General features: G+C 53.5%; 1 protein-coding gene across 8 annotated transcripts in view; it reads left to right on the top strand.

The window, feature by feature from the left end:
- Positions 1–15958, top strand: part of ANK1 (ankyrin 1) — a 236340-nt gene that overhangs the window by 119330 nt on the left and 101052 nt on the right. For 7 of the 8 annotated variants that reach the window (XM_040242999.1, XM_040242998.1, XM_040242997.1 and 4 more), the window contains exon 2: positions 13396–13497. In XM_040242999.1, the coding sequence (XP_040098933.1) occupies positions 13396–13497 (102 nt within the window). Of the gene's footprint in view, positions 1–6748; positions 6819–13395; positions 13498–15958 lie in introns of those variants that run through there. The other variant, XM_040243001.1, reaches the window with a different exon arrangement.

Raw genomic sequence — 15958 nt, 5'->3', positions numbered from 1 at the left:
CAAGGCTTTCATGAAGGAAGCTAGAGGGAAGGAAGAAAAAGAGCGTCCTTGCCATTCACTGAGGACCTACTTCGTGCCCCGGGTGGTGCTGGGCATTTTTACGTTATTTGCACAATACCTGGGGCAGGGGGCAGGGGAAGGTTATTTTCATTTCACTGATGAGGATGCGAATGCTCAGAAAAGTTATTTCCCTTTATCAAAAGTACATGAGCCTGCTAACTTCGAGTATTTTAAAGCTGCCCAGAAAGGCAGATGGCGATCGTGACATTGCCATTCCGGGAGGACCGAGCTTAACTTGGTTACAGAGAAGGATTAAAACTGGAGGGACAGGAGCCCCATGAGTCCTCCAGTTCCCTGCAGGGGGAGAGGCGTGGTCACTGCTCCAGGTGTGAGTTGCCAGGAGGGCCATCTCTGGAATCCCAGCTCTGCCCTGAGTCTCAGCTTTGACATACCTGAAGAGAGGAACGAGCTTGGGTCACAGCTGGCTCCTCCCGGAAGCCGCCTCTTCCTGTTCCCCCGAAAGGCTTCTGGGGAGGCGGTCATCCAAGGACCTCAAGCACCCGAGATCCTTTGCTTCAGGCTTCTGAGCAAAAGGAATCATTCTCCCAGTTTGTGGAAGGAGCTAAGGTTCACAGGGGATTCCGGGGCAGGGCGCCTGGGAGCCGTGTCCCTTTCTTCTCCCTGTGCCATCTCTGCCTGGCGTAGGTGATGTGGCCCGGAGCACAGAACTCCACAACTCCTCCAGCACCTCATTAGGCTCATCTGCGAGGAACTGCAGAGACAGTTGGTAAAATATTCAGCACGACTGGAAAAAACTGCACACGCCATGAACCCAGAAGATGGAACAAGTGGTCCTTACCAAGCAGCCCTCATCTTTTCCTTAGCCCATCAGTTCCTTTCTGCTCCTTTGCGTTGGCTGTTTGCTTTGATTTCAGTGACTTTCCTGGCAGATCTCCCAGGCACACTAAATACCTGTAATAAAAATGAATATGTAAGTGCACTACCATGTGTAAAACAGATAGATAGTGGGAAATTGCTATATAGCACAGGGGGCCCAACTCAGCGCTCTATGATGACCTAGAGGGGTGGGATGGGGTGGGGTGGGGGGAGGTCCAAGAGGGAGGAGAGATACAGATATATATAAAACATATAGCTGATACACTTTGTTGTAGAGTGGAAACTAACAACATTGTAAAGCAATCATACCCCAATTTTTTTTTAAAGACACATTGAGAACAGCAGCCTTCAGGCATGAAAATATACAGGAAATGGACGAGCAGCAGTATGATTCCTTGTTGTCTAAGGATGTGGGAGTAATGGAAGGTTGAAGAGGGACAGTCCATTAAAAAATCAGGGCTTATGTTTCTGAATCCCTAGAGCCCAAAGAAACCCTTAAAAGTCATCAAGTTTATCCTGCGTTTCTATGTGCTGTATCAAATGATGAGTTTTACGTTTCTCTGCTACTCCAAAGACCCTGCCCCGCAGCAAGGATTCAGCTCTTTCTGAATAATGAATTCTATTATGTCACGTCCCTTAGAACTGGAGAAAAATTTTTCTGTCTGATCTAAACTTCTTCACATCAATTTAACCCCATGATTGACAGTTTCCTTGTGACCCATGGAAATATTCATACATCGGTCAGCAAGCATTTATTTGGCACCACCACTCAGCTCTGTGTGGAGTGAGGGAGAGAGACTGGGCATACAGGGCAAGTGGACCAAGCCGTCTCTACCTGTGGGAAGCTTATAGCTGAGTCATGGTGGCCACGGCAGCTGGGGAAAGGACGCCATGTAATTCATCTCACTCTGGCATCTGGGTTCTAGTGCTGGAGGGGGTTGCATACATCTTAAGAGCCATCTTCTCGAGCCTTCTGTCTTTTTTTAATTTTTGGCCGTGTGGCATGTGGGATCTTAGTTCCATGACTGGAGATGGAACCAGTGCCCCCAGCATTGGAAGCACAGAGTCTTAGCCACTGGACCACCAGGGAAGCCCCGTGCCTTCTCTTCTTTAGTGTCAGCCACCCCAGGTCCTTTATTGAGTAACATGCCTGGAGTTGTTTCCTTCTCCTCTTGGGCTTTGTCTGACTCTGCATATCTAAGTTGCAAAAACCTCAACCCTTCCGAGGTCACAACCAACCTCGAGAATTCTTGGAAGTCCTGAGTCCTCAAAGTCCTCTGATAATATCTCGGGCCCTTTCCCATTCTCAGCAGAACCATGGGTTGTATTCCGTTTCTGGTTCCACTATCTTTTTTCTTTGTGATCGCATTGAATATATAACCCATAGCATTTATGCTGTAAGGAACCCTGGGCTTCGGAGTTAGATTCCCTGGGCATCAGAATTGGTTTGGGAGTTTTTTTGCTATTTAACTTCGAATATTTCACTGGAAGGATCTGTTTTTGTGCTCTGGGGAGGAACTGGGAGGTTGGCATTGGCACACATATACACTATTGATACTAGGCATACAATAGACAACTAACGAAAACATGCTGTTGCAGCACCGGGAACTCTACTGAATGCTCTGTGGTGAGCTGAATGGGGAGGAAATTCAAAAGGGAGGAAATATACGTATATGTATGGCTGATTCACATTGCTGTACAGCAGAAAGTAACACAACACCATAAAACAACTCTACTCCAATAAAAATACTTTTTAAAAATAGATGTGCTGTCTAGAAAAAAGCTCAGTAATAAGACGACAAACAACCCAGTTAAAAAAAATGGGCAAAACCTTTGAACAGACACATCGCCGAAGACGATATGTGGCTGGCAAGAAAGCCCCTAAAAAGATGTCTAGCATCATTAGTTATTGCTGCTGCCGCCAAGTCGCTTCAGTCATGTCTGACTGTGTGTGACCCCCATAGACGGCAGCCCACCAGGCTCCCCCGTCCCTGGGCTTCTCCAGGCAAGAACACTGGAGTGGGTTGCCATTTCCTTCTCCAATGCATGAAAGTGAAAAGTGAAAGTGAAGTTGCTCAGTCGAGTCTGACTCTTAGCGACCCCATGGACTGCAGCCCACCAGGCTCCTCTGTCCACGGGGTTTTCCAGGCAAGAGCACTGGAGTGGGGTGCCGTCGCCTTCTCCAACAATGAAATACTACTACACATCTATTAGAATGTCTAAATTGGGACTGACCATACCAAGTTGGGGCTTCTGTGTCCTAGCTATTGTAAATAATGCTGCGATCAACATTGGGGTGGCCTTCCCTGGTGGTTTAGATGGTAGAGAATCCACCTGCCCATGCAGGAAACTTGGGTTTGATACCTGGGTCGGGAAGATCCCCTGGAGAAGGGAACAGCAACCCACTTCAGTATTCTTGCCTGGGAAAATCCCATGGACAGAGGAGCCTGGCAGGCTACAGTCCATGGGGTCATGTATCGGACATGACTGAGCGACTAACTAATACCAAGTATTAGCAAGGATATGGACCAATGGGAGGGGCTACAAACAGGCAGGAGGAAAGTGTTGGAGGTGATCTTGGAGGTTCCTTGTCGTGACTGTAGTGATGGTTTTATAAGGCTATGTATGTATAAAAGCTTACCAAGTACCTTTAAACTGTATAGTTTATAAAGTGTCAATTTTACTTCAATAGAGCTGTTCAAAATGCTCTGTTTTTCAGTTCATTGTGTGAGTCAATTGTATTCGTGTTTTTGAAACAGTTATAAGTACTGTTCTTCTTCCATTTGAGTAGGGCATTTTCTCTCTCTCTAAATGTTAATGTTGGAACAGTGCTTTGGAATCCCTTGAGATATTGCGCTGGGCTGTGATCGGGGCTGTTCCAGTAAGCATCATTTATTAATTGAAGCTAGCTGTGTAGAGGCTTTTAGCAAATCTGAGAGGCAGTTTTAAGGGGCACCAGAGCAAAAGACCTGTGAGAGAACACGTGTTTTTAAAATGTGTGCATTTTTGTGCTTGAAGGAGGGCCTGTGGTGAATCCCCCTCGCCCAGGCACCTGTCTTTGGTACAGGGAGGTGATGTTTTCCACCTTTCAGAGGTTGCCTGTCCTCTTATGGTGATGAGGTTCTTGCAGGCCTGCAGAATTGTGATGCCCTGTCTTCAGATACCAGTGTTATCACTCACACAGGAGTTCATTGCATTATACGCGGCAAGTCACTCTTTTCTGGGATCTTCCTGTCCCTCTCTCTTGATCCCTATTTATTTCTTTTATTGGGGACCTTCCCCTAATTGTCGAATAGCTTTGAAGAGGACCTTACTTGTTTATTTTTTTAATTGAAATATAGTTGATTTACAATATTAGTGTTCAGTTTCAAGTGCACAACATATGATTCAGAATGTTTACAGATTGTACTCCATTTAAGGTTATTATAAAATATTGGCTATAGTCCCTGGACTGCACATTACACCCTTATATCTTATTTATATAACACCTAGTGGATTGTATCTCTTAATTTTCTCCCCTATCCCCTGTCTTCCCCCTTACTGACCTCTCTCCCCACTGGTTTTCTGTATCTGTGAAGCTATTTCTCTTTTTTATATTCATTTGTTTGTTTTACTGTTTAGATTCCACATATAAGTGAAAATGCACGGCTATTTGTCTTTCTCTGTCTGACTTAATTTCACTAAGTGTAACAACTTCCAGGTCAATCCATGCAGTTGCCAGTGGCAAACTTTCATTCTTTTAATGGCTGAGTAATATTCCATTACCAGCTTCCTTAGTTGCTCAGTCATCAAGCATTCACTTGCCAGTGCAGGGGATGCGGGTTCAATCCCTGGATTGGGAAGATCCCCAGGAAAGGGAAATGACAACCCATTCCAGTATTCTTGCCTGGGAAATCCCATAGAAGAGGCTGCCAGGCTACAGTCCACGGGGTCATAATAAGTCAGACATGACTTAGTGAGCACATAACTCTTGCCTGGAGAATCCCATGGATGGAGGAGCCTGGTAGGCTGCAGTCCACGGGGTCGCTAGAAGTCGGACACGACTGAGCAACGTCACTTTCACTTTTCACTTTCATGCACTGGAGAAGGAAATGGCAGCCCACTCCAGTGTTCTTGCCTGGAGAATCCCAGGGACGGGGGAGCCTGGTGGGCTGCCGTCTATGGGGTCGCACAGAGTCGGACACGACTGAAGCGACTTAGCAGCAGCAGCAGCAGCTACAATATTCCATTGTATATACCACATCTTCTTTACCCATTCCTCTGTTGATGGACACATAGGTTGCGTCCATGTCTTAAAAGAAAGTAAAGTCACTCAGTCGTGTCCGACTCTTTGTGACTGTATGGACTGTAGCCCGTCTCCATCCTTGGGATTTTCCAGGCAAGAATACTGGAGTGGGTTGGCCGTCTTGGCTGTTGTAAATAGTGCCACTATGAATGCATTTTTTCGAATTAGCAGTTCTATTTTCTTGGGCTAAATACCCAGGAGTGGGATTGCTGGATCATATGATAGTTCTATTTTTAGTTTTTTGAAGAACCTCCAGATCGTTTTCCACAGTGGCTGCACCAATTTGCAAGAGCACCTTACCTTGGAAAACAGTCAGTTTTTCTAACCTCAGAGCATCTCGCGTGGTGTCCCCTCCTGGCACTGTGCGCATTTGCATTGGGGATCTTGCCAGTGCTGCTAACAGAAGGGCTTTGGGTCGGCTGGACCCTCTGCTAGTAGTAACCTCAGACCTGACCCTAACCTCTCTGGGCGCAGCTTGTCCACCCGTACAACTCTAATAGCATCTTCTGGCTCAAGAGGTGGCTGCGAGGGTTAAATGAGGTAATGGCCAAATGTCCTTCACCTCACAGTTAGTTAACGGGGGTTGATACCTCCCAAACACACGGCCCTCCTTCCTGTGCCCCTGCTTCGGGGCGGGAGGGGTGGGGAAGATCCTGTGCTATCTGGACTGCTCTTTGCAGAAAGCGTGAACCTGGGCTCACGATACAAAACACGCATGTTGGAGCAAGCCGTGTCGCCAGCGGCCGTGACAGCTCCCGGGGTGCTTCTGCGGGCATCGCTCAGAGTAATCCCTGGTGTCACCCCATCTCCCCGACATGCTTTTGACATTGCCCCCCATCCCCGCCCCGGAATGACCTCGGGAGAAGGGGAGGATGGTCCGGTCCGGGAGCAGAATCTGGGCGCTTCCTCCGGCCCTGGGTGACAATGCCCTAAACCCCGCGTCAGCCTGGAAGGATGAAGGAAGACGTAGTAACAGAGTCTGGCCTCGCGGCTTCCCTCAGCCGCTGCGCGCTCTCGGCAGGAGCTGGAATCTCAGGACACACGCGGGGCGAGAGCTGGAAACGCGCGAGGCGGCGATGGGCATAAATAGACTCTGCTGAGCTCACCCTGGCCGGCCCCGCCGGCCCCGCGGCCCATTCACCCGGGCGGCCGGGGAGGCAGGAGGCAGGGCGGCAACGCCATGCAGCTGGGAGCGCCTCACCTCCATTGGACGTGGGTGCCGCCCCACCAGCAGCCGCAGGACGCTGCCCCCGCCGGCCGCCCGCCCCGGCCGCTAGGCCAGCGCGCCCGCCGCAGCCTCCCCGCGCCCGCGCCGCGGGGCTCGGCCGCAGGCGCCTCGCCTCCGGAGCCCGCTTCGCGTGAACTTGCCCAGCAGACGCGAGGATGGGGGAGACAGTGAAGAGACCCCTTTAGGGGCTGGCGGGCGGGCCGGGTCCGGGGGCCCGGGGGCCGGAGCCCCGCCGGGCCCCGCCGAGCGGCCGGCGCCGGTATTTTTAGCCCGATGCCGGGGAACTTGCTGGCGCTCCGCGCGCCGCCGAGCAGATAACGGGGGAGGGGAGCCGCGCGCGGGCTCGGGTTTCCGCGCGGGCGCCGGACGATGGCAGCGCGACAGGGCAGGTCGGGTCCGGACGCCGCGGTGAGTGCCTGGCCGCCGCGCCCGCGCGGGGTCCCCGCCGCCGCCGCGCCCCCAGCCGCGGGCTCGCCCGGCGCCAACTTTCGAGGCGCGGGAGCGGGCGCGGGCGGGGCCGCGCGCCGGCCGCCCTTCTGCTGCCTCACGCCCGCGGGCGCCGAGGCTTCCAGCCGGAGCCGGAGGAAAATTCCTCTGACCGGAGGCCACCGCCGCGGAGGGGCTGGTGCGGGACGCGTGCCCGGCGGGCAGGCGGGCGGGCAAAGCGGGGCGCACGGGCTGGCGCGCGGAGGTGCCCGGAAAAGAATCCCGCCGGGCCGGCTCTGAGGTTGGGCGAGGGGGACGGGGTGGGCACCCGGGCCCCCCTCGCGGGAACCCCCTCGGACCCGCCGGGATGCCCCGGGCTTGGCCTTGGCTGGAGAAGGGCCGCCTCTCGAGCCTGCGGCGCGCCTGACCCTTAGACCTCAGGAACGCGAGCGACCGGACGTCCAGAAGCAGCGGGAAATGAATGGGGGGAGAGGGAGCCGGCCGCCTGTCCTTTGTCATCCTCATCCTCCGCCCCCTGGAGAGCTGTGTGCTGTCCCCATTTTAGCAGTGGGAACGTTGAGGTTGGGAACTTGTCCGAGGCACAGCATCAGGTGGCAGAGTGGGCCTCCCCGCCAGCGCTGCCCGCCGTCAGGGTCTGCGGGTGGCTCTTCTCCCGTCAGGCATCGCCCAGCTTCCGAGCCCGCTACCGGAGGAGCGCAGGAAGGGGACGGCTGGTTTTCCCCAGGCCTCGCACCTGGGTGGATAGCTTCGAAAACGACCCTGGGGGTCTCCGGCTTGCGCGCCTCGTTTCGTCAGTGACACCTTTAACAGTTCAAGTTTCCAGAGAGAAAAAGGAAAGGGACCCAATGAAAACGCACCCTGGGGCCAAAGGGGTTCACGGCTGCTTCTCTGTAGTCGGTGGGCTTGAGGCAGGGGCCAGGCAAGTGTGCGCCCGCGGGCGCTGCCCCTTCCTTTTGGAGGCCCCACCTGGATGGCCAGGAGCGCCGAGTCCCAAGGGTGCTCAGAACTGGCGGGCTAGCCCCACGTGCAGGCCCTGCTGTACTTGGCCGCCTGGTAGAGCTGCAGCCCCCAGGACAGGGTCCAGAGCCTGGACCGGGAGATCCCACCCTGACTCTGGCCAAGAAACCGCCTTTTGCCCAGACAGGACCCTTTGGGAAGGAGATCCCGTCTTACTGCTGTTTACGGAAACTGATAAGATCTCAGTTTCCAGTCATCGTTTTAGATGAGAATTTTGCACTGAAAGACCTTGAAAAAGTCATGATTCGTCCTGGGAACGCTCAGGTCCTCTCAAGCTCCACACAAGGCCTGCGGAGACCATGGGTTCTCCCTGCCGCCTGGTCTAAACCTCAGCTTCGCTCTGGTGTTGGGCCCCCACCCCCAGATGCAATGTCCCCACCAACTCCCCCCACCCCCACCCCCAGACACTAGGCTTGCTGACATTTGGCACCTGGCTTCTGGCTTTCCCTCCCGGAGACACTGGAGCCCCCTGGGCTACTATCTATTGCTATATTCGTATGGCCCCACTCAGGAAGTGCAAGTTTAATAATAGTCTGGGTGTCTCAGGTAACCAAGGGCTTACCTCCCTTTTCCGAAGAGCAGTCCTGATGGGAACTTGACTCCCAGAAGGAATCCTGGTCCTTTTCTTCCCTTCTACTTCCTTCCTCCAGAGGGGAGGGCTGAAGTGGGCACAGTCTCTGAGCGCGGGCAGAAGGCTCCCCTACATCCAGCCAGAGCTGAGCTGGAGAGGAATCTCTGGGCAGTGAGGAAGCACTGCTGAGAGTTACGTCCTGACCTGGCCAGGATTCGCTGTGTGACCTTGGACAAAGTGCTTAATCTCTCTGTGCCTCGTTTAGCTCCTCAGTGAGGAGGAAACAAGAAGTACCTGCCTCCAGAAACTACTGAGGGCAGCCAATGAATTTGTTGGTGGAGAGGGCTTAACACAGAGGAAGGGCTTCATGAAGGTAACTCCTGTTGTGATGGAAGGAAGTTCAGGGACATCATGTGAGTTGACCTGTAGGGATGGGGCTGGGGACAACGTGAGATGTGTGTGTCCCCTTCTGCCCTCAGTGCTGGCGGTTCTCTCATGGGAAAAATTAGATTTCAATAAGGCTCAAGATGAGGACGGAGCAGAGGTGCGCGCAGGCAGCCTTAGTGGGGTGATCAGAGGGGTGACAGCTCTCGCGGGTGACGCAGAGGTTAGGGGCATCATGCATTGACTTTTCTGGATGCAGATAACAGCCTTCTTTAGCCCCTCTGGTCTCTCCACTCAGAGGCTGCCCTGCAGGGACGAGCACTCAGGAAGGGCCAGGGACTCTGCTCCGGTCTGTCTGACCACTGAGACAGTCTGGTGCGTATTTGCCACTGTTATTTTTCTGGTTGGTGTTTACTCATGTGAACAGTCTAAAATGGAGCCTACTGGAGTCTTTTGACTTTCTACCCTATTGGATTATAGACTGTTCCTAGAAGCACCAGGAAGCGGTTCCCAGGACATGTCATTGAGTTGGAGGTAATTGAATTAGTGGCTCGGCAGAATGAGCTGACAAGAGGTGGTCTCATACTCCAAAGTGGGTCATTTGCTGTGCAACTGAGATAGTCCCTGACACCCGGGAGGTGCCCACTGCATGCTTGTTGAATGGGTCACTTTCTAACTCTGTCACGTTGCGCTTCAAATCTTGAGGGCAGGGGCCCACATGTAGAATTTCTACTCTTTCCGTCTTTGCCCTGGCAGGATCCTGGACTTGCAGCAGGACCTCGGGAAATACTCGTAGGGTTAACCGAGGGGTTACCCAGTGGAATGACACCATTATCACCTGCAATCCACCTGTAAGATACCCCCAGGATCCTGCTTGGGTCCTGACTACCCTATGCCCAGACCAGAGAGGAAACGAAAAAGACAGCAATTGAACCTCACCTCTAATTATCTAGGTGACCTTAGCCAGTCACTTCCTTTTTGCCATCAGTTTTATCATCAGAGAAGGGAAGGACTGGGACTAGTGATTCATTTCTAGAGGCCTGTCTTGGCCTCTACACAGTGGCCAGGGTCAGAGCAGAGAGCTGCCGGGTCCCTTTCTCTGCTGTGGGTTCACTGCTTAATTAGAAAAGGCATGGGCCCCTCCTAGCTCCTACATCTGTCAGGGCTTTCTGGTCACCCCCAGGTTTGAAATTGCGGAGAATGCACCTCGGGATCAAAGGCAGTAGGAAGGTGTTGGCTTGGTTCAGGGAGTCGTGGCCTGAATCCCCGAGTATTAACTAACACAGAACCTGGGCAAACTCTTTACCACCCCACAACCTCTAAAATGGACATCATCATTACACCAACCTCAACAATCCAGTTTGTGATCAGGATTAAAAGATAGAATGTTGGTCATATATTGAATTGGCCAAAATGTTCATTCGGATTTTTCTTTAACAGCTTGCAGAAAAACTCAAACTTTTGGGCCAGCCCAATACTTGCCCAGTCATTGGTATACATATTATAATTTCACGGTTCAATTATATACACAACAGAAAGTATTCAGCCTTCCTCAGCCTAGTCTAGGTCGGGCTTCCCCTGCCCTCTATTTATCTGCTTGGCTGTCTGTTGTAAATATTCTCCTTTGCTGCCTAGATTCACTGTTTTGAATAGTGACAGTGCCATTAGCTGGCGTTGCATCTGTTTTTATCCACCATGCTTAGTATGCTGCAGAAGATGGTCTGGGCAGGTGGGAGATGTGTTTCTAGTACTCTCATTTTCCGGGAGTAGTCTACTGTATTTTTCTAAACAGCCGAGTCCACACAGGCCTTCTGAACCAGCAGGCACAGACATTTTTCGAGGGACTAAACCTTGAGCCTGATTTCTCTGGGAATCCAGCTCATAGGGAACCCATGGATTGGTACTCATTTCTGAAATACTTCCTCCTTTACAGATGCCTTGCCAAGAAGCCTGGAGACACTAGGTGCCCTGTGTTTTAGGTCAAGGGATGTCTTGGCCTAGCAAACAATTCATGCTTTGAGAGATTCAAAAGAGATAGAAGATTTGGTCCCTGACCCAAGAAGCAAATAATTTGCCCATGGGAAGCAAGACTTGAATAAAAGAGGAGAGTCTGTTGAAAATGCATTTTAAGAAATCAAGCTCTTGTTCCTAGATTTAAAGATGGTAAAGATTGAGTGTCCAAGGTTGGCATCACAGAGGACACAGGGCCTGAGTGGGCCGTGAAGACTGGGTTTAACAAACGAGAGCGCATCAGAGTGTGGGCCTGCTGGGAGACAGGATGGGAATGCCGGGGTGGGGGAGGACGGGGAGGAACCCGCCATCTTGCTGTGCTGGGGGTGCGAGATGCATATGTGCCATGAACCGGCAAACTCAGGGCTTGGCTTGGAGCTAATGTACCGGGACCCTCGCGGGCCTGGAGTCGGGGAGGACTGGCAGGACATCAGGATTTTAGGAAGAGCATTGGGGTCGAGTGGAGAAGTATCAGCCAGGAGTCTTGGAGCAGGACTGGAGGGCTGAGATGGCTGGGGGCAGCCCTCGGGGGTGAAGGTCTGTAAGGCTGGAGACTCTTTTTTTGCCTTGGATTGGCTGTTTGATTGGCAAAGGCGTGCAGCCCCGCTCTGGTTTAATCGCAGGACGTTGCAGTTGTTGGCTGTAGATTTTGAATCTTCCATGGTTAGGAACCATCATCTGCTCTAACAAACTGTTGCAAACTTGGTGGCTTAAAACAGGAGAAGCTTCTCTCACAGTCTGGAGGCCAGAGGTCTGAACTCAAGGTGTGGGCAGGGCTGAGCTCCCTCTGGAGGTGCCAGCGGAGATAGTGTGCTTCCAGCTCCTGCTGGTTGCCAGCTTCCTTGGCTTGTGGCCTCAGCACTCCTATCTCTGCCTACCTCTCGTGTGTGTGTGTGTGTGTGTGTGTGTGTGTGTGTGTGTGTCCACGTGCGTGTTTTTCTGTCTTCTATAAGGACACTTACCATTGGATTTGGGGCTGGCTTCCCAGGTGGCACTGGTGGTAAAGAGCTTGCTTGCCAATGCAGGAGACCCAAGAAACGTAAGTTCAGTCCTTGGGTCAGGAAGATCCCCTGGAGGAGGAAATGGTGACCCACTCCAGTATTCTTGCCTGGGGAATCCCAGGGACAGAGACGCCTGCAAGAGTAGGGCGCTCATCTCAAGACCTATAACATCATTACATCCACAAAGACACTTTCCACAGAGGGCACATGCTGGGGTTCCAGGGGTTGGGGTACAGACCTACCTTGGGCACCACCCTTCAGCCCACGTCAGCACGTTCTCGGATGAGGGAAGTGTGAAACAGGGAGACACAGCACCCCAGGATGGATCTTCTGGAGGAGCGGCACAACCCCCCCAAACCTAAACACTCCCTTTCACTCGCGGCCTGTCCTGTGACAGCCCTCACCTGTTACACTCACCCCGAGTGCCCACCATGTGCAAGCTGTGCTCAGCGCTCGCGCTGATGTAATCATTATTATCACATATAATCTGTAATATTTCCATTCCAGTTTCACAGCCAGGGGATGGGACAAGCCTTGCCCTCCTCTTACAGATAAGAACACAGGCGTGGAGGTACCTGCAGACCGTAGGAACCCCTAGACGCGGGAGAGCTACTTGGAGCCCCCTGCACTTGTCTGCCACGCTAGACCTTATGTCTAACACCTCCTTTCCCGCTCTCTCACCCCCTCTCCCTTTCTGGCTGTCATTCATCCCTAACAGGAGCCGGCATCCCAGGCAGGGCTTGCTTGCATCTGTAGGGGGCTGACCCTCAGCCTACGGACACTAAGTGCTTTACTCTCGTTCTGGAAGACTGGCGAGGGGCACCTGCCAAGTCAAGGGGCAGGGCCAGGCTGTCGCTGCGCCTCTTCCCCACTCTGTGACCCTGCACAAGTCACTTGGGCTCTCTGGGCCTCAGTTCCCGAATCTGTGAAATGGGGATGGCAGGAGTACTTACCTCCTGGGGATGTCTTTAATGGCTAAATGCATCTCTCTTCCCACCGCCCCCACCACCACCCCGTGTAAATGCATATTATAGTCAAGTGCTGATAATGGTTCTCAGCATGTAGTAAGTGCTGTGTGCTGTTTATGTGAAAACAAAACCCTCAAAACAGCACCAAAGTGCTTGTGTTTGGTTCCCGAGGAGCCTCTCCCTTGTCTCAGTGGGTGGGGCCGGGTGATGGGGGCTGGGTGGTGGGGGCCGGGCTCCTGAGTGGGAGGGTGGAGTCCGCGGAGGGTCCAAGGCAGGGAGACGCCAGGCTTGCTGAGACATCTCCTGGGTGGAACGGAACCCTCTAGAAGGCGGCCCCTCCTGGGTCCCTTATAAATACTTCAGAAGGAAGGCAGGCCGTGCTCTGAAGGCAGCCCCACCCTCAGGCCAAGAGCCGTCCATCCTGGGGGGCTCCAGACCCGTGCACGCCTGGGGACCATGGTGGGCACTTAACCGGAGAGGGTAGTGGCTGCCGCTGGGACCTTGGTTCTGTGTGCAGCCCTGGGCTCGAGCAGCCCGTGAGCCCCTCAGCACACAGACCCACTCACAGCTGCTCTCTGTCCTCACAGGCCGATGCTGCTACCAGCTTTCTGAGGGCAGCCAGATCAGGTAACTTGGACAAAGCTTTGGATCACCTGCGGAATGGGGTAGACATTAACACCTGCAACCAGGTAAGTGAGACGCAGGCGAGTGTGTGGTCTCTGAAGAGTGGCTCTTGCCTGGAGCCGTTTCCTAAAGGCTCTGCCTCTATTAACCTTTTTCTCCCGTGGCCTCAAACACCCCCCGGGGCTCTCACCCGCTGAAGGCCCTGCCCCGGGTGTGTGCCGCCCCGCGATGGCCCAAGGCCCCACGGCGAAGGGCTAGTGCCCCAACAGCGTGGGCCACACCCCGTCCACCTCCCGCGGCCTCTCCCCTCAGAAGTGCCCGCTGGTGCCCGCTGCAGTCTTGGACTTTGTGGCCTTTGAAGCAGGGGAGTGGGGCGGAAAGACTTTGAAGGATGCTGTGTCGTGGCGGCACTCATCTCCTTTGTCCGCTGGCGGCCTTTGTGGGTTTGCCACCGAGAAGGCGGTAGTGCTGGGGATTCCCCGTCGGGTGTTGCTGGAGGCTGAGAACCAGGGTGGCTGGAAGGGTTCTCTGGACGTTTCTGGTGCTGAGTGACGGGGCTCTGTGTGGGGAGGAAACTGAAGGTGCGTGGGATGGAGGGGGACAGAGTTGCGGCAGGTGTGGGGCCGGAGGCTGGAGGCACTGCCTGAACCGAGAGGAGCGCGCTCCCTGGGGAAGAGAGGACGGGGTGTGGCCAGGGCTGTGGATCCGATGCCTTTGGTTTCGTTTGTCTGTTTTTGCCAGTCAGTTGAGTTGTTCGGCTACATGGCCATTTCTGTTTCTAACTGAGAAGAAATTTACCCATTCTGGCTTCATAAAAAGCCATCCTAACCATTAAAAAACTGTTTTTGATTGTGGTGAGAAGCTCCTCACATAGACTTGACTGTCTTAAGCATTTGTAAGTATACAGTTCAGTGGCCTGAGTTACATCCATAGCCATCACCAATATCCATCCCCAGTTCATTTTTCATCTCGCAAAACTGAACCTTAGCACCCAGCAAACTAACTCCCCAGCCCCTCACGACCAGCACCCTCCTGTCTGTCTCTGGGAATCGCGTGGCAGTGAATTCACGCAGAGTTTGGCTTTGCAGACCGGCTTATTTCAGCGAGCATGGGCTGCCCCGGGTCTGTCCATGTGGTGCTGGACTGGGTGACTGTCACAAACCAGCAGAGGAAACACTCAGGATGCAGCTTAAGTTTTCCACTGGCGGCCCGGGCCCCTCAGCCTCGCCTCCCTGACCCCTACTCCACTTAAAGTGCACAGGACCACGTGCCGAGATTCCTTTTGGATCCAGCTGGGCTTCTGTGGTCTAGATCCACACGTGGAAGTGCAGAGAGGATGGGGCGGGGAGTGTGGGACAGAAAACAGAGGTGGGAGTGTGGTATGGAGCAGCAGCCATCCAGTGGACTCCAGAGGGGAGACACGCATGTGGATGGACTCGGGATGCAGACTGGATGGGGAGAAGCAAGCCCCCGCTTCTATCATCCCTCCCCCAAAACATCCCCGACCTGAGGCGTTCTGGGCGGTTCCAGACAGCATATTAAAAAGCAGAGATATTACTTTACCAACAAAGGTCCATCTAGTCAAAGCTATGGTTTTTCCAGTAGTCATGTACAGATGTACTTGGACCATAAAGAAGGCTGAGCATCAAAGAGTTGATGCTTTCAAATTGTGGTGTTGGAGAAGACTCTTGAGAGTCTCTTGGACTGCAAGGAGATCCAACCAGTCAATCCTAAAGGAAATCAGTCCTGAATATTCATTGGAAGGACTGATGTTGAAGCTGAAGCTCCAATACTTTGGCCACCTGATGCGAAGAACTGACTCATTGGAAAAGACCCTCTTGCTGGGAAAGATGGAAGGCAGGAGAAGGGGACGACAGAGGATGAGATGGTTGGTTGGCGTCACAATCTCAATGGACATGAATTTGAGTAAGCTCCGGGAGTTGGTGATGGACAGGGAAGCCTGTAGTCCATGGGGTTGCAAAGAGCTGGACATGACTGAACGACTGAACTGAGTTGATAGGTTCAGTGCAAAAGGTTGCCTTGGGGAAATGGACACTCTGGCCCCATTTCTTTCACGGGAAGGGACAGAGGAGCAAAGTCTGGGGGCCACGAGAGGGTGCTGGGGTCAGCGGGCTCAGGAGAGGGGCTGTGTGAGCCATCATGGTGTCCCCGCCCGTCCAGGTGGGGGTACCTGCAGACACACTCCTGGGGGGCCAGGAAGCAAGCTCCCCACTTCCTTCATTCAGGCCCAGAAAGGGAGCTGAGCATCCCTCTGCAGGGCAGCTCCCGGTGAGAAGCATCAGTCCCCCCAGAGGCCCTCTGAGGGTTAAGACGCCCGCTCTCCAAGGAGCCGCTTAGCAGGATCAGGGGCAACCGCATGGTCCTGAGCCCTGAGCCACGGGCAGGTTCTGAGCACACAGGCAGGGCTCTCTCCTGATGGGGCTGCTGCCGGTGAGGCCCCATGCACCCCCTGGGCCGCCGCTCCGCAGGGCCCCTCCTCGGTCCATCGCGGGCTCAGCCAGCGCC

The sequence above is a fragment of the Oryx dammah genome, unplaced genomic scaffold (genome assembly GCF_014754425.2).
Source record: "Oryx dammah isolate SB20612 unplaced genomic scaffold, SCBI_Odam_1.1 HiC_scaffold_7, whole genome shotgun sequence".
NCBI classification, from domain to species: Eukaryota; Metazoa; Chordata; class Mammalia; order Artiodactyla; family Bovidae; genus Oryx; species Oryx dammah.
This window is presented reverse-complemented; position numbering and strand designations above follow the sequence as displayed.